General features: G+C 35.1%; 2 protein-coding genes and 1 long non-coding RNA gene across 8 annotated transcripts in view; 2 read left to right on the top strand and 1 right to left on the bottom strand.

Moving 5' to 3' along the window:
• LOC126873059 (trehalase) overlaps positions 1-10733 on the top strand; it is an 87515-nt gene extending 76782 nt beyond the window's left edge. For all 6 annotated transcript variants that reach the window (XM_050633544.1, XM_050633543.1, XM_050633542.1 and 3 more), the window contains 6 exons: positions 402-583; positions 1662-1908; positions 2980-3220; positions 4892-5091; positions 9226-9396; positions 9680-10733. In XM_050633544.1, the coding sequence (XP_050489501.1) occupies positions 402-583; positions 1662-1908; positions 2980-3220; positions 4892-5091; positions 9226-9393 (1038 nt within the window). In that variant the 3' untranslated portion in view covers positions 9394-9396; positions 9680-10733. The remainder of the gene's footprint in view (positions 1-401; positions 584-1661; positions 1909-2979; positions 3221-4891; positions 5092-9225; positions 9397-9679) is intronic.
• A 3869-nt stretch (positions 10734-14602) lies between these two features.
• Positions 14603-18739, bottom strand: LOC126873072 (B9 domain-containing protein 1-like). The gene is made up of 5 exons (XM_050633569.1): positions 17781-18739; positions 17550-17661; positions 17122-17230; positions 16148-16266; positions 14603-15140 (listed from the first exon to the last, which is right to left on the bottom strand). The coding sequence occupies exons 1-5, from the start codon at positions 17904-17906 to the stop codon at positions 15037-15039; spliced, it is 570 nt and encodes a 189-aa protein (XP_050489526.1). The 5' UTR covers positions 17907-18739; the 3' UTR covers positions 14603-15036.
• On the top strand, positions 16273-17231 carry LOC126873078 (uncharacterized). Its single transcript, XR_007692295.1, has 3 exons — positions 16273-16526; positions 16591-16802; positions 17148-17231. It is a non-coding gene; the product is annotated as an uncharacterized LOC126873078 (long non-coding RNA).
• Positions 18740-18862: the final 123 nt, after the last annotated feature.

The raw sequence follows: 18862 nt of genomic DNA, 5'->3' as shown, positions 1-18862 counted from the left end.
AGTAGCGCTCAAATTACTATAATAACCAGTTCGAATACTTTGATCATTCGTAATTCGAACTCAAGAAATGTTAAATAACTCTAAAATATATATTAATTTATTACATATTTAGTTATGTATATATATATAATATATATACATATTATATATATTTAAATATATATTTAATATATTTTTATATTTTATATTATTTATTATATAAATATATTATAAATATATATTTTATATTTTTTAATATATATTTCAAAAACTTTTGAAATAATTAAATGACCTTATAAAGATTGACGTCTGCAAGTGCCAATTTTGTTATTGCATAGTAGGTTCTACAAATGAATTCTACACTACAATTACGTTCTGTAAAAGATATTGTACATATAATAATGTCTGATTTTGACTGATAGGTATCAAAATACTTGGACTTTACTGGGGACTACGATTATCTGCGCAAAGTTATACCGACCTTGGAAAGTGAGTTTGCTTTCTGGCAACAGAAAAGGATGATCGACGTAAAAAAAAACGGGAGAACGTACAAAATGGGACACTATGCCGTCAACAGCACGAGACCTCGACCGGAAAGTTACAGGTTAATTTTTAATTTCATTTGAGATCGTTTTGGATATTTACATTTCGTATATAAGCATGCATGATTCCTAATCTTAGATAACGAAAACCACGACGTTGCCATAGATAAAAATACAGTTTATCTTCCATAAGATCTCGAATGTAAACTTTTCCATTAACGAAGTATTTAATTCGATAAACCGACGTGTTTTTTTTTAAATGTATGTCATCTTAAGTTCGATCTACTTTCTTCCAAAGATAACGACATGACTTAGAATGGAGTGATCAATATGAAATAACATCCTACACGTCAATTTTATTGTTTCAATGTCAATGTATAGAAATGAATTAACTTTCGAAATGGATTTGCATAGTGGTAAACGAAATTACATTCAAAGCACGTACACTGGTATATAAGCTTCGAATTTGTTACGACAAATGCACACCTTGAAACTACAATGGAAATTATTCAAATGTTTCAGCTCCTTAGAACTGTTACTATGATGCGGCATAATCAAATGCAAATAACGGATTCACGAGTTATGGCCATATTCATGCTCCTCATACATGAATTTCGAATGCAGTTGCGTTCAAAGTTTGCCAAATTTGTGTTTGTATTTCGCTCACGTAGAAACGATGATCTTATACAACTTAGCATTAGGGAGAGAGTACTCTGAAACTGCTATACCTTTGACCTGATTTACATTGATGTTTGGTTTACGTTGTCACGACATATCGCGAATGATTATGATACGCGACGCGTAGCTGTGTTTACAGTGAAAAAATGTTTGATGGAAATCGAGGACTAGCATCTTAAATTTTGATCGATTGCTGAAAAGATGGTTTTGTTTTCTCAGTAAAGAATTATTGGCGATTATTTATCAGTTCAAGGAAATTCGTGAATCCGCCAATCCTGTCACCTCGGTATCTCTCGATTCTTCGCACTGTCGGCATTGGAATTTTTTGATTTTTCGATCTGTCCATCTGGGAATCCTTTGATTCCTCGTTCTTTAACCTCTTGATCCTCCGATCCCTCGATCCTTCGATTTGTCTATTTTTACTCATACATGCGTGTACTTGTTTTCTTTTTTTGATATCAGGGAAGACTACGAACAGGCGCAACTACTGCCCGAAAAGTCTCGGGATTTCTTCTACAACAATATAAAAGCAGGCGCCGAAAGTGGCTGGGACTTCTCCAACAGGTGGTGTATAGCGGACAACAATAACAGAACGCTCAGTTTACTGAATATCTCTACGCAGCACATTATACCTGTCGACCTTAATGCGATTCTGCAACAAAACGCCCGGCTCCTCGGCGAATTTCACAGTCTGCTTGGAAACAATGCGGTAAGCCGTGGAGCATTCATTGCGAAACCGAGCTTTGTTCAAATTCTCTCCATAAACTCGCCTGCCCGATGTTGTTCTAATATATTGGTAGAGTTCGAAGGGCTCCAGAGAAGCCTAATCCAGAGAAACTTATATGACAAGTGGATAAGCCACCTGTCATAATCTGATTATTTAGAAATTTTATCCCAATGTAAAGAATCTAGAGAAATTATCATCATTAGAAATGTGATAATCTAAAGACAAATCTAAAGATACATCTAAAGAACCTAAAGAAGAATACCTACAAAAATTAGCTCTAGAAATGTTCTATTTACTGGAGTGAGATTATCATAATTATCCAATAAAATAGGATTATATGCAATACACATACATAGAGGAGATTTCTTTACAAACTAACGTTGTTTGTTCATTATGTGCATACGTAGTAGTTTGTTCTTGAAATATGTAATTAAAAATTCTAACGCCATGTCTAGTAGTCGTTAAACCCGAGAGTGAAATGAAGAATGAAAATGGTATGCTAATTAAAAAAAATATGTGAAAGGAACGTGGACAAAAATGTTAATGGAAAACGTTAGATAAAACTGATTTCTATGCAAGCTTATGTAATATTAAATTTCTCGTGGTTGAGGTTGGTCGATATAATTAACATAATATTATAAGATCGTTATCTGAAACTAATTGAAGGGGAATGTGTTCGCACTCGGTTAAGTAAATTTAATCTTCTTTTGCTTCGTACTCTTTTTCTGATTGCAATCAATCTTTCTTGTAGAAACTGTATCCAATTTCTCGAAATAATTGGATTTATAGGAACTGGACGAAATAAGAAACAATAAGCTTTCTAAAGGTTTCAGTCATCTTAGGTCTTGTTCAACATACAATTGTACATACATTCTTTTTCTAGATATAAAATGTACAATGCGATGTACATATAGTATGGTATTTTTTAAATCCGCTTCTTTTATGATACACACGATACAAAAAGACGAAAATAATATATAACGTAGAAGTCAATAAATATTTATATAAATTTTGTATTAGATTTATATTAATATATAACTTGTAATTTTCTAGAAATCCCAGTATTATCATAAAGTAGCGTCGCAACTCCAAATGGCTATCGACAATGTTCTATGGAACGAAGAAGAAGGAACATGGCTGGACTACGACATGAAGAACGCGAAACCTAGGCACGCGTTTTATCCGTCGAATCTTGCGCCACTCTACACTCGAAGTTACAATCGCTTACAACGCGAGCGCTACGCGTTATCCATTGTGAAATATCTCAAGACACAGAATATCGACACTTTCTTGGGTAAGTTTTCGCAATTAAAAAGTCGAAGTCAGTCGCATAGGCTTTTATAAACGTTGGGTACTTCAAAGTGGAAAGAAATTTAACGAGTTTCATTCGTGTTTCAACCTTTTCGATGAATAATGGCACGCATCTTCTGGTGTCCTCCGCTTAAAAGCGTAAAGGGAAAGCGGCAAAGAGAAAAATACGAAGAATGCTTTTGAGGGATTTCACGGTTAAAGGTTTAAAAGTTTAAAAGGGAAGCGATGAAAAGGAAAATACAAAGGATGCTTTTCGAGGATTCCGTGGTTAAAGGTTATTTCCTATAAGAATGAAATCGAATGGAATTGCGATAAGAGATAAAGAGTTGCATGCTTTTGCGTCTTTGGTTACACAAAAAGGAGAACCTTTATCATTCGTAGAATGCGCGAACAGTATTGTTAAACGTCGGTTTAGTCAGCCGCACACTGCATGTCATGCATCGAATATAGTTCCCTAAATTCTTTCTCTTATTTACTGTGTAAATTTAATTTTTGCGATTTCGTTCGAAACGGGAATATTTCATTTCTCCCTGCTCTACTACGATCATAATGAATTATTCGCTGCACGAAATGCACGTCGCTCTAAGCTCTGCAAATTATCATAATTAACAATTCAACCCGCGATTTCTGGTTAGTTACACATCACATTCATGCCGACACACCTTCCATTATCCAGCTTAACAGCTTCGGCTTTAAGCTTGAAAGTTCCCCGTTTCCAATTTCCAGTGGAAATACGTACGAAGGAACTTGAAAATTTTTGGCAAAAACCATTCGGCAAAATAGTAAAAAGCATGTCTTTGATATTGCTTTTTGTTTCACATCGATATTTCAATACCAAGATAGATAAGTTTAAAGCGTTTGCACTTAAGCCACGAGAGATGCTGAATGGATTGGATGCCTAATCATAGCCTAATTCGCAGAAGCGTAATCTATATTTTCTTGTTTGGAGCGTACGTATGTCGGTTTGCGGTGGTAGTAAAAAGATGCTTACATGGCGTTTGTCACTGACCACCCTACAGGTAACACACGTGAGACAGGTCAGTGATGCGTGTAAAAACGAGAGGTCCGTACATGGTGCGAGACAGATACAAAAAAAGAAATGCACAAAATATTGGCTCGCTTTAACGACGATGTCTCGGGAACGAAGAGTCATATCGACATGAAATAGGAACGATTCTAAAGTGAAAGGTTTGCGTTTTCTTGCGAAGAAGTTTTATCAGAGTCGTGTAAATACTTTGGAAACAGCGAGTGGTTAAAGTTCCAGTAACTTTAATAGCTTCAATATTGAAGATTCGCTGGGTGTTTTCGATGTTTTGAATTCTATTTAATTTACTAGTTATCCTTTTTATTTACTAATATAGTTATGTTCGGTGAAACATGTATTTCTGGTTACAGTTTTAGTTACGTGTATCGCGCTATAAAGATTTTAATATAACATCGTTAACGGTAAAAAAGTACAGGACATTTTGTTCCTTCATATATAGATGTAGCAAATTATTTAGTGGCTAAAGGTAAATAATAGCTTCTGCGAGTTATCGTCATAGAGTTAGGGCAGCTCTATTAAATTGAAATTATTACGTTCATTTAAGTATAAAGGCAAATAAGGTTAATAAGACCGTGTTGATTAAACTTGTTTTCATTTCTTCCCCTACAGGAGGTACACCCACATCATTAAATTACACGGGAGAACAATGGGATTTTCCGAACGCGTGGCCACCGTTACAATCATTTATTGTAATGGGTCTCTACTGGACAGGGGTTGAGGAAGCGGTGAACTTCGCCCACGAATTGGCATTTAGATGGCTTGGCTCCAATTACGCTGGCTACGTAGAATATAAGGAAATGTTTGAGAAGGTAAGATAAATATACATATCGATAGACGATTTTCTTGAAAAATGATGGAAAAATATAGGAGCTCAACGTAAAAACAAGTAACTCCATAATTCCTAAACAAAACTGAATAGATAATATTTTAAGTTTCTAAACTTCAGAAGGAAATCGGTGCACTTCTTGAACAAAAATAAAAAGTTGTTACAATATTGTCTATTCTCTTGTATTAGCGCCACATTTATTTATCTAGATAAGAACTCTGTAAATTTTAGAAAGAACTGTTGTTTTCTCGGCTTCCTGTCGGAATTTTAAATCTTAATTGTTAATCCTAGTTCCAACTAAAATCAGGAAGAAAAGAAAAGTAATACACATCAGACCATGACTCAGAATATTGAAAGAGCCCTCGCTAAGAGTGATTTAATCAAAGCACTTTTTCACAATATCTGCGATAAAACACGAAGACTTAAAATAAGACAGTCCAATCTTTTCTACTCGAGCAGAAAAATGTTGTCCCGTAAAGCACACAAGGAGGATTCTCACACGTTGAATATCACCAAAGTTTTCATTACTGTCATGACGATATAGAACATAAAATTAATTTCAATAATTCTTGGCATGGATCTGCTACAATCTCTCCGTTCGCGGTTCGCTTTAAAATAATTCCTGCATCAAACAATTTTCTGGATAGAATAGAGAACATATTCAACCTTTCCAATTGAATTTTACGTCTTGTTTTGATTCTGAATTTATTTTGATTAATAATTGACGGTGAAACAGTGAATGATATTAACATGCCATATTCAAACTTCGGAGGTACAACGTTCCATCTGTCCCAACCAAATACAAATAGACACAACCTGTTCAATTTCGTTTCCATAAACGAAGCTTCGCGTCGTTTTGTTGACTGACATACGTATATCTGGCTCCAGAAAAGGGTCTATCAGATCCGCAAGATAGATGCATAAATTCACGTTCAAGTATTCTCCCTCCCTTCTACCCCTGTGAAAGAAAACACACTGGATGCTCGTATACGTTCGAAAACGGAATGAATCACTGTCCATCATTTTTCACCCGTGGCTATGAATTTTCACGTAGTCAGAACCAGTCAAGCCTCGTCTCTTTCTGTCCGTTTTTTCTCCTCTATACGTTTCGCTCCTTCCCTCTTTTTGCCATCCATTTTTATATCACACGATCGCGAAAAAGATACTGGAACCGACCGCAGGAAACATCATAGACTAGAGAACCATGGAACGTCCCATACCTCATTTCGGCCATGATACCGTGACGCAGAGGGAAATTTATGGAGCTTGTTCGCAACGGGCAGCTTACCGATGAAAAATATCGATACGTTTTTTTGCCACGCATTTCTTTTTTGCACGTCGGGCAAGACAGTGCCAAGCTTAGGCGGCTGTGTTTCAAAAGTTTTCTTTCAACGGTTAACGGGTTTATTGATTCGAACATTGTACGCTCGAAAAAATAGCGAATTGTTACTCTCGCCTAGCGAAAAAGATAAAGAAAAAGATAAATTTGCAAACCGGTAGAAATTTTTCATATACAAGGTGGTTGGTAACTGGTGGTACAAGCGGAAAGGGGGTGATTCTACGCGAAAAAAGAAGCCGAGAATATAGAATAAAAATTTTTCGTTTGAGGCTTTGTTTTCGAGAAAATCGACTTTGAATTTTCGCTCAGTACGCGCGCGGTACGTTATAACGAATCTCACTGTAAATCGTTATCTCGATGGAAAAATAAAAAAATAAAAAAATAAAAAAAACATTTTTGTTCTATATTTTCGACTTCTTTTTTCGCGTAGAATCGCCCCCTTTCCGCTTGTACCACCATTTACCAACCACCCTGTATATTTTTCCCGAACATAAATCGCTTTTGAAAAAAATATAGGAACACTCAAACTTTGTAAAATTTTCATTCTTTTAAGATTTAGAAAAGGGACTTAAGATTTAGAAAAAACCAACTGGTCAAACAAAAAATTCAAACAGTCACATTTGAGAAAAAAGAATGGCTAATTTTTTTCAGAATAATCGACTGATTTCTACGGAGACTGAAATGCGCGAAATTTCGCAAACTTTTCGTCTACGTTAGTTGATATTCTTTCAGTTTATTTCGATATTCCAGAATTTCCCACTTTACGCGTAAAATTTTCAAAGTAGAATATATTTCTCTATACATCTCCGAATCAACTTCCCAATAGGGAATTCCGAGGTAATTAACTGACATACATTATCGCTAACTATAGGCAGTTAACACTGATAAGTAGAAACGCAAAATTGAATCGCAGTTAACGACCAAGATCGTTACTTATTATGGAGGAGAACGGAGGAACTCTTTGTATATTCAATTCTGTGAACGCATATTGATTTCTTCGTGTGAAGTAGTTCAACGACATTGTCGAACCGTAGGGACAAAAGGAAATAACGAGTGAAGGAGAGAAATTGAGATACACGTAAAAGAGTCAGATTTTCGAACGTGTCAAGGACGGAAAATTAACGATAATTTAAAACATTCGTTGGAAAGATCGAGTGTGCCTCGGGCTATTCCTTATTGTAGCTGACAGAAAGGAATAGAAATAGAGAAGAAAGAGTCGAATTAAAATAGAGTAGAGTTATATATGCATACTGAGAGAAAGGTCTTCTTCTTATTGAAATCTAGTGATTTCAAAGTCTTTAGAAAATACAATAGCTTGGAAATTTCATCCGATTGAAAATTGAAGATTTTCTAATTGCTGTGAATTATACTAACGGCATGATGATATATAACGAGCGTATAGTATTATGAGTATCATCTTTAAATTGAAAAGCTTTCCGTTGAGTCGAGTTGACGTTCGCGTGGTCTTTGCCGAAGCTATATCGAATCGCGAAAGAAGATTTAATACTATACCATGCCATACTATAATTGCAACGTGCCACGATCGACAATAATTCTGAATTACATTTAAGAAATATCAGGAATGATCATAAACATTAATCTAATTAAACGAAATAAAACTATTAACTTCAGAGAAAATTTATCGAGAAATAATTGACTATTTTTACCGAAAATTACGCGAGTCACTATCTAAAATCGCTTTTCTTCGACAGAAGCTTATATCTGTCCGATAATCTGTAAAATGTGAAAATCGAAACTAAAATCGGTTAATTTGTGCTACTTGCTAAGGATGTTTAATATGCGTTTGAAGTTTTATCTAGAAGACGAAAAAGAAGAAGAAGAAGTATGTAATTAACACATTCTTAAAATATTCATCTTTCCTTTCTCATAAAACTTCCAGTACATTCTTAAGAATTAGATTTGCATCTTAATCCGACTCTGCCTTTCCTAGAACAGCTCTTTCGCGAATTAAACGCACTTATTTACTTTTAAGCTATAACAACTTGGCGTAAAGAAATGCAAATGACATCCGAAGGACTAAAACATTCTTGAGCACCCTCTGTTCTTGAGTAACGCTAATTGAAGAAACATTGGCACATTTTGTAATAATTCGCAGTGTCACAAAAATTTAAACATTCATATTCGTTTAAATACCTTATTCTAATATTAACCGCTGCTAATTTATTTAATTTTTATCATTCTTTAATCCATTCAATATTCGCCTAGTTTGTTGTAATTCCCAATCTATCTGTTCATTAGAAACTCGAAAGCATTCTTTTAAAATTCCTTTTCCTCCTCGCATTTAAATTTGAAACGTGACTCATCCCACGCTCAAATGATTAATATCACTTTAATCCCGCTCTCTGGTTTCAAATTTATCAAACAATTACTCAGCAACCAGTATAAATACCATCCACAAATCGAAGGGTAGTTTCTGTCTCCTCTAATTATCTAGAATTTCATTAAAGGCGAAGATGGAGTCTGCCGAACTGTGAAGTTTGTTAACTTTGCTTAGCTGTTATTCGTGATCCTCTCCACGAAACATTGATTAATATCGTCGACAATTAGAATACTGTGATAAACTCGTGGCAAGGCATGTTCGAAACTCGACGTTCCTGTAAAATTGACTAAGAGTCTAAGACAGCAAGTAGATCCGGCGCAAGTTAACAAGGAAGATCTCTGTCGATCACCCGGTGACTTAATTACCCGACCGAGGGCTGGTCGCTTTGAGAAACGAGAACGTGTGATTACTAGGTGTAATTAGCGTCTTAATTGCAGTACGACTCGCTCACGCCGGGGAAAAGTGGCGGCGGAGGGGAGTACGACGTGCAGTCTGGCTTCGGATGGACTAACGGCGTGGTCTTGGAATTCCTTAATACCTTCCCGAACATCAAGGTGAAGGAGATTAGCTACATCAACGACATAAACACAGAAATCAGACAATAGCAGGTGAGTACGGCAAGCTGGTAAATTTATGAAGTAAATATTAATATTATAATAAATATTAGTTATTAGTTATAGTTATATAAGTAACATTATTTGCAATTAGTATGTGGATGTTTATGCAAATTCATTCTTTTACGAATAATTTGCCACTTATTAATATTAACATTCATACGACTAAAGACGCAGAACTTAAGCGGAATTTGTTTCCTTCGTTAAATATTGTGTAATAACGAGTACCGTAGCTTTGACATTTTATATTTCTAAATGTTGTTAAATTTTGTTCCAGGTTTCATTGGTGATGGTACAACGCGTATTTTCCAACGAATCTAGTCTACACGGAAAAACAGGGCAGCGCGTTTTATAAAAACCCACCGTTTGTTCCATGTGAATCAACGTGTATATTTTTTTAAGAAAATTTGCCTTCGCCGTTCACGGATCGTTTCTTTTTTAACTATCATTTTCGTTAATGTTAACGATAGTTACAATGACGACAGTTTTATCTTGGACCAAACCCACAGAAGAAGATTTTACATGAAACGTTTGTACAATACTAGCTGAGATATAATATTATTATACGTGTAACGAAAGAAAACTTAACCGACACTAGTTAATTTATTGTTTAGTATTTTTAATCGTTGAAATTTCGTCCATCAAGAGTGTTTTATAGAGTTTAAATAATTGTTAATGATCGAATAGAATAATTTAGAAATGTCGCTCATAAGGAATATTAGAGTTTGCTAAATTTATATCAGTCAAATATTCACATAAAATTTGCGAAAATTATTTTTCAGTACAATCTAAGGATATCATGTATCAAGGTAATAAGAATTATCTCGATGTCAACGATATTGAATGTCAATTATATTTTTAATGGACCTTGATAAATCGTGTACATCGTGTATGCGAAATGTGGGCACAGAAGGTATAGCAATTACGTATGAAACTCGTCAGTATTCTAATTTAGCCCTAGCTTTAACGATAGTAGTGTGTGTTAGAGAACTATAATTGCATGCATCTTTGTTCGTTTCTCGTGCAGGATGACACTGGCGACAGAACTCCGATACCTTAAGTTTTTCGTATATGTATTCTCACAAAATGTATCGCTTTTTAGACAATCGTGTATAAGCTATTGACCTAATTCAGGATTGATAATCGCCTTAATCGTCTTTATCAGGATTGATAAAGCCAAAAAATCAGGGAAGATCGTTTCAGAGACAATAATATGTATATATATATATTTAATACAACATCGATAAGAAGTTGTTTCCAGTAGAACAGAAACAATAAGGAAATTGCATGTGCATAAAAATGTAAAAAAATAAAAGATCGATAAGAAAGAAGATTTATTTATTTTTATCCTATCCTTCCTAGGGATCCAAATTAAATCGCATAAAATTGCAACTGAAGATATTCCTATCCTTTAAATAATTAGAAGAAATTCATAAATAAAATTAGGGAGAAGAAAAAAAATAATTTTTCAAGATAAATCTCAGGCGTCATATTTCTCAAATGCTAAAGTATACACGCACGAAGCTACCTGTTCTTTGTTTTAAATTACTCGTTACGTATTAAATTCGAATTTAATTATTTAATATTATATATAGTCAGTCGGTCATACGTGCTAGAATTATTTGACATTAAATATGGTTAGTAGTCATACGTTGTTTTTGTTCATATCGAGTTACTTCGGATAAAATCCGATAGTGGAGCGTGATATTCATTAAAATTTTCTCTTAAAATGTAGCCGTATCTCATTGCCATTTTCTTAATACAGTATAACAATAATTCTTTAATGCAACGACTGAATACATATAATTACACATGTATAGTATCTTCCGCTTGGGGATCATTTATCGAATGTCATTCTATGTTACATACATAACAATTAAGATCTACGTCCTTGTTTACAACGGAGAGAAGAACCATATTTCTATGCTCTCCATTTATCTTTAATTCCCTTCGAATGTTTCGACCATTCATTTGCAATATTTCGAGTGCATGAGCGTGCCGGTAGCGAAAAATATCCGTCTTTTTGAGACATTTTCCTCTTGTACCAAATTCCTCTTGTTGTGTTTACGAAGAAAAATGGAACGACCGTAATTTTCCATTTATACTCATCTACATCGGACATACTATTCCAAGGACAACTTTACCCGATGCTGATGTTTCAGTCATAGTTGATATTTCATTTTTGTATGGATTAATAACCGTTGTTGATACATATCTCTCTGGACAAATCAAATAACATAATTTTTTGGAACAATTGACATCATAATTTTCATTCTATTATCGAAGTTTAACAAGTACACGTATAGCAAGGTTCCTACCTTTTTAAAATAATCTAACATTTATTTGATTCGATGTGTTTTAATAAGCTCGGCAACTTACAGAAATTTGTTCTGAAATTTTAATTCGGTTTTATGAGAATAACCAGCGCCGTATCAAAATAGTAAAACGATGTACCTTCTCGTTCATTATAATCTTCCGCGAATTCCTAATTAGCATGCAAGAAACATTATCGCATCCTGTCTCTTGGAATTCCTTTTTCCAAATGATGCGTATTTTATAGTTTCATTTTACTTGGAACTTTACAACAATGTCTGCAACGACTTTCACGCGCGCGCGATTGAATTTATGATACATTAAGTATACCGTTGCGCCTGGAGTTTTCCAGGAACATCGTTTTATAATCGTAAATTTTGCGTGCCGGTAATTCAGCGCAGTCTCCTGCGATGGGACAAAGTTGAGAGAACGCAAGATATACACGTTGTTACACACAAAAAAAAAGAATCATGTTATTGAATAACCTTCCAACAATGTAGCCTAAACTCAATTTTTTCCATTAAAAATACCCCGAAGCTTATTTTCACATTCCGATGTAAGGTTAACATTCCCGGATTATGAATCCTTTTCGCGTCCTATGTTTCTACTTTCACGTTCAAGTAAGTAAAAGAAATAATCGCCCAGTATATGTAAATGTTATTCAACAAATAAACCTCAAGTTCAAAATAAAACAATTACATTAAACTCCTTTTCTGTAGTATACGTTGTATCCTCTGTATATATTTGCTTATTTGATTTGAAATTATAATGAATAATTCAACACACACATATACATATATATATCGAAACACAAATAGGGTTTCAAGATTTTCATCGGATCCACTGTGACAAGTAAATCTTCGCATCCCCTACGAATTGGCGACGGTGACAAATGCAACTGGATGAAAAAAGTCTCTCGGGGAATTCCATTAAAAAATGACCATCGAGAATACCTTGGTTCGAACGACGTTAAATTACTACAACTTTAGCTATTTGGAGGAATTCGTGTTGCACGTTAGCTTCGTGCTTGTCAGCTTTTCGATCGGCATTCCGTAGCACGTGGCGTTCGATGGATTTTCACAGCGAAACGGACAAAACGAAATTGCAAAATGCGTCATTCTTTTCATTTCACTTGCCACGCCTGTGTATGATGTCCTGCTTGCGAGTGAAGCTCGCATTTACGCTTGGCCAGTCTTGTGGACATTTGCTCGCTCTTCCAGAAAGCAATAAATGAGAAGGAAAAGTAACGCGTGCATTACCAATGCTCCTATGATGCACGTATGATTAATTCGTTCATGTTGATCCATCGTTCGATCAGCCGATTATAGGGAAATTTACGTAGTTACCCGTTAGGTGAAGCGTTTTATTAAATAGTTATCTCTGGTGCAAATTACGTACTCTGATTAATGCACGATGGAAAAATGTTAGAAAGTAGAGAAATCTGGAGACGGAAAGCTATCCAGTAGGAAACTGGAAGATTTCCATAGGAAATGAAAGGAGCTACGTTTAATGTACAATGGCTCGTAAAAGTATTCGTACGCTTACTATAGAAAACTTTTACGTGTGTATTGTGCACGTTATGTGGAGCATTTTGAAATTTTGTTAGCACTATAATGAGACGCGACTGCCATATATATATTTGCAAAATTTGAGCTATTAATTATAGATAAGATATTTGTTTACTAAAAACTTATAATTAATAAAATATCAATATATATGTGAATAGTTTCCTTAGAAACGTATAGTGAACATTAAAGACGATTACACTGAATATTGTGGATGATTGCCTACTTAAATACTTTTATGATATAAATAATTATGTTAGTTAGGTATCATTACAGTACCAATGAAATTTGAAAATGTTTCATATAATCGAACACATGATATGTTCATAAAACTAGTTGACAAGTGTACGTGTAATTTCGCCAGCCAACATGCATAGAAATCTTCTGAATTCCTTGATAAAATCTATACCATTACTCATCCAAAATCTAAATCACTTCGTACCAATTTTTGTTTCGCAAAAACTTAATGGGTCATGCTACAGTTATTAGAATCACATAATCTTATCTGAAATTACGAGCCTGTTGCTAAAGAATACATAGATCACCCGTGGGGTTTGCCATAATTGCGACAGCCGTGTAAAGAATTGAGTATTAGCCAGGAGTAGTTGATACGGACGTCCTCGTAAAACCCACAAAACATCAATACGATATTGGCGGAGGCGATGCCTACCAGTTCAATTTTACACATTTAAATTATCCTCACTTGAGATTATACTTCGTGTTGTTTATTTTTCTTACGATAATTGCGCGATTTAATCTAAAGGCATCAGATATTCTTCAGTCGTTGCTCCTTAATTTACATTTTACTCGTGACATTTTCCTACGGTGTGTACCCATAGTTTCATTAAAATTATCACGCTCGTTTTAGCGTGAATAAATTAACAAAATGCAAGTCGAAGCGTCGTCGCGCGAAATGATTTCTTTTCGTTGCCAGGAAATCTCGTTGTCTCTGAAACTACTGAAAAACTATAAGATATGATAAATGTCATCGACAATTCTATATTGCTGTTCCTGTCTAGTTTATCTTTTATTTCAGGCAGAAAACAGAAACACAAAGTGATTTGCTGAAGCGATTCTCACACTCTGGCAATGAGAGCATCGTGATATCGACAAAGGGTCAAAGAAAAATTGGTAGAGCGACATAGTTCCCTTCTCTTTGTACAATTAAGGAAAACGTCGTAAAAAACAAAAAGGGAAAACAAAAATACAACACAAGAGGAATTACTTGCTCGATTGATGATGACATCCATATATTGTTTTATGTGATAGTGTAAATATTTTTTTTTCAAAGAAAGCGAAATAGGCGAGAAAAATCCCCAACATATGGAAAAAATACCAAATATATTCCAATATTATTTACAAGTTACAATTTAAATTATAAAACGTTAAACATTCTTTTAACCACATTTGGTGTTACGGATCGATGAAAAAGTTAATTCATCGGTCAGTATATACGACACTTTTATGTTACACAAAGACTCGCTCCTCGACAAAATATTACTCACACTCACAAGTACATGTTCGATTTCTAATTTTAATTAAACATTGCCTTTTCATTTTTCACAAATCTAGTCGTTCGTTTTCAGGTCTGGTAAATAAGATACATCCACGAATATTTACTTGTAAATTCGCGTCACGGTCAAAGAAATATAATTCGAAGAAAGATGACACGAGATATGAAGCCGCAGACGCGGGAAGCAAGAAGGAAATATTAATGTCGTAATCGAGGGCGTTTTACGTCGGCCAACAAATCTCATTACTTGTTACGTTGCTCGCCATTGTTGTAGCCCAACTTGAAGAAATCTTTCAGCACCACGTTGAATGTTACGGTAACAATACCCTCCACTCTCATGCGCGTGACTGCAATTATAAAGAAAGTTATTACTCGGGGTCGCCCATGATGCGTCGGCTTGCGAAACATCAGGTGCACGTAGCTTTCCAGCACAGTTTATGGCGTCTCAGAGTCGCGGGATTCTCGTGGCGACTGTTTAATTTGAACCACTTTATTCCAGGTCATTCTTAAGAAACGCGAAAATCATAAAATGCCTCTGCAACTGGAAATCGTACGCGATCGTGCCTGCACCCACGAGCGCGTGTCTCGATGCAGTTAGAATGTAGATCCATATTTCTATCGGAGATATTTTTGAAAAAAAAAGAAGAAAAAGAAAACTGTAAATCTCTAATCGTGAAAATGGCACGTTTCCAGTTACTATGAATGCGTCATGCGATTGACGTAACGAGTGATATAATTCTCAGAGTTGAACGTCGAGTTCTCGAAAGTGAAATAAAGCATAGACAAAGTTTAGAAATAGAAAGCAAGGTATAATTAAAAATAATTGGCTAATACGGTAACGAAACTTTTACCAAGATACACGTACGTATCTCGAACCAAAGATCGTGGAAAGGTAATATTCTTAAATTCGCCGAAAATGCTACAACTTGGAATATATAAATAATTTCGAATATTTCCAAAATTCCTGCGATCACCGATAAAAGTTTCGTACCGCAAACGTGCCTCTACCGTCTACATATTTAAAAGCACAGAAAGCAACAAGCATTTTCATCGATAGAAAGCTGAAAAAGTAGCTATCGTCAGCAGTTTGCGAGAGTAACCGGAAAAAAACAAGAGATCAGCTACGTCGCGATAGCAAACTGATATCAGTAAAATTGGACGTATCGATTAAGTCGTATCGGAGGATTCGTGAGACTCTTAATTCCTTTCTATCGATCGATACGAGAATGACGTAAGTTGACACTATCGACGTAACGACTGTCCTTAATACGCGAGTCTCGGCTGAGCTCGACTAATTTAACGTCAGGAAGAATCGTCATCGAGAGACGTGATATGCTTCAAAATATTGCCTTACGTTCCCTTCCGTCACCAGAAGCCAATATCGCCGGATCAATTAGTTCTGGCCTTCTTCCGGTTAACCAGGCCGCAAATCGTTGCAACGTCGAGGAGGACTCCGGCACGTACACGGATATTCTGCATAATTTCACAGACGTTACAACAAACGTCGTTAACAAACGATTGCGTGTGACTAATTAAATCACGTTTGATGTTGAGCAAATTGCTCGTAATCGACTCTACGTTACGGGCTAATGAATTCTCGGAGTAATTATTCACGGCGTGGCAAATAATTCGGGGAATTTGAGGGATTCGATTAGGCAAGAAATTAGACTATGTATCACTGTGATGTTTTATTGTCTTTCTAGGATGTGAGGAAAGGGAGGCTGGATTTTAAGGTACGAAATGTTTCATTTGTTATGTGTAAACTGCGATGAGAAATTGACTTTTGTGTTTTTTTAGGAGTGTAATTCTGTACTGTGACTGTATAATGTAACAAAATGACTTGTAATCGTGCTGTAAACTTTACATTTTTAAAATCGTGCGAAAATAAGTACGTTCCATATCTGGAGTTGTTGAAAAGCGTTAGAAAGTAATTTAAATGCAGCACAATCGCAATAACTTAGATTAATCTAACACGGGGCATTATATTTACATAATCCAACAAAACTTAGGTAAATCTGAAAAATATGCACTAAAGTTCCAAAAATATTGATCGTCGTATTATTGATTTTACAATAAAATTCCAATCATAGGAAGAGGTCCTAATAAAATTGCCATTTTTAGCCATCGAGTAACGTCAGAAATAACAAGATTAAATACAGATCTATTTATCTATGTAGGGTTTCCCCTTGCAATCTTCATTTATCTTTTGGTTCGAGATATCCTAATTTGGTGTATTGTAGTATGATGATAGACAAGATCGTAATTACACGACGTTACATCGCATTGTGAAATATTAAAGAATTTTTTGGTCATAATCTAATATAATACCTTTTCTCGTGTTGACCTGTTTTCAGCGGTAAATGACACACTCCATATCCTCTGATGACGTCGTGGCCGAAGATATCCAAGCCATAAACAGACATTATTAACTGTGGCCCTAAGACACCATTTTACAGATGATTGGTTATATTTCACGTGTTTAATAATATTTCCTAGTTATTTTAGGAATTTTCAATATTATGAAATCCTTTGATCCTACTATTCGCTATATTTTCTATTCATTATATATTATAAGAAGACAATATATAGTACTTATATAATTTTTCCACTTTTTTAAGAAGAAGAATTCAGCAACAATCAACATATTCTAGAACGACTAGAAGCCAGAAAATAAAATTAAAAAAGTAAAATTTATTGGTTCAATCGTAGCTTTGGGGCTTCGATTTCCTCAAGTACGTAAATCGAGTATTACTTACATCCATGCGGGTTAGTACTCTTGAACGTGACTTCTAGCGGAAAATTCCAGACTGCCAGATTTCGTGGATCGCTGCTGCATTTGCACATCTGCGTCAAACCTTCCTCGATACCCTAAACGGGATTGCACAAGTCACTAAACGATCGACGATAAAATTCCGCCGTTGAAATCGATAGAACACTGCGTCTAGTCGACGCGACAGCGTGTCAGATAGGTAAGCAGAATAACTCACGGCAACTACGCTCCATTCGGGACCAAAGTGAAATCCGTATTTGCAGTAGGCGTTGTCAACATCGTAAAACTCCGCGTGTTCGATGGATCCTGTGATCGAGAGGAAGAATTCACCTTCGACTGACATGACCAACTTACGTAGGAATCTAATCGAATTAGATTTACAAACTCACAGAAAGGAAAACTAACTTAGATTCACGATATTTGTTTATTCCTAGTATCGTTAAAATACATCGACGCAGTACAATCATTAAAAGGTACTCGAACACTTATCAGAGAAAATGTTTATTTCGATCTCTGATCAATATAACTTCGTTAGGATGCTGATGAAATTTCCAAATCTTTTGTACGAAGCACGTAATATTCACAGAAATGCTTTTTATAATCAGAGTTCAATTATTTTAGCGAGGAAGGTTCTATGAACGAAACATGACTAATGGTAGGCTTATTTGTGCTGATCGGAGCTTTGTGTACGATTAAGCGAATTGGTTGTCGTGGTAACGAAGCATGCGCCTCCATTTTCCATAGCATTTGGTTCATTTCAACGGTCAAAAGACGCGGTTACTAAATATAGATGGGATCTTCCCCTTTAGTATTCAGAAGGCGTCGGCTATGTTATCTAATATCTACAACAACTTGCATTATTCTGGTAAACGTAGCCTTGACATGGTATGAAATATTAGGAGAAATTATAAAGTACTTTAATTCACGGAGAGACGAAGATGCAAATTAATTTGTTGCTGTGTGAACCTATTTAATTAGAGGAATCAAATTTAATGTCGCCAGGATGCAAGGAGGGTTGATGGGAAATCTGAGAAGACAAATAAGATAAGTCCGATCAGAAATTTGTAATTAAAGTTGAACGTTTGAAATTGAATTGGAACGGAGATCCTGAAATTAATAGAATGTCAAAGAAAAATGTGTTTTCCTTCGAAAGTATTATCCAACTAAATGCTAATCTTTGTAAAAGAAATTGACTGCACGAATTTAATTAGTAAACCATTTGAATATTTTAATGATATCAGATAATCATACGTGAGAATCCAATAATTCGTTTATTTTTGACATTTACATATTATACTA

The sequence above is a fragment of the Bombus huntii genome, chromosome 14 (genome assembly GCF_024542735.1).
Source record: "Bombus huntii isolate Logan2020A chromosome 14, iyBomHunt1.1, whole genome shotgun sequence".
NCBI classification, from domain to species: domain Eukaryota; kingdom Metazoa; phylum Arthropoda; class Insecta; order Hymenoptera; family Apidae; genus Bombus; species Bombus huntii.
The sequence above is the reverse complement of the archived record's forward strand: the minus strand, read 5'-3'. Positions and strand labels throughout refer to the sequence as shown.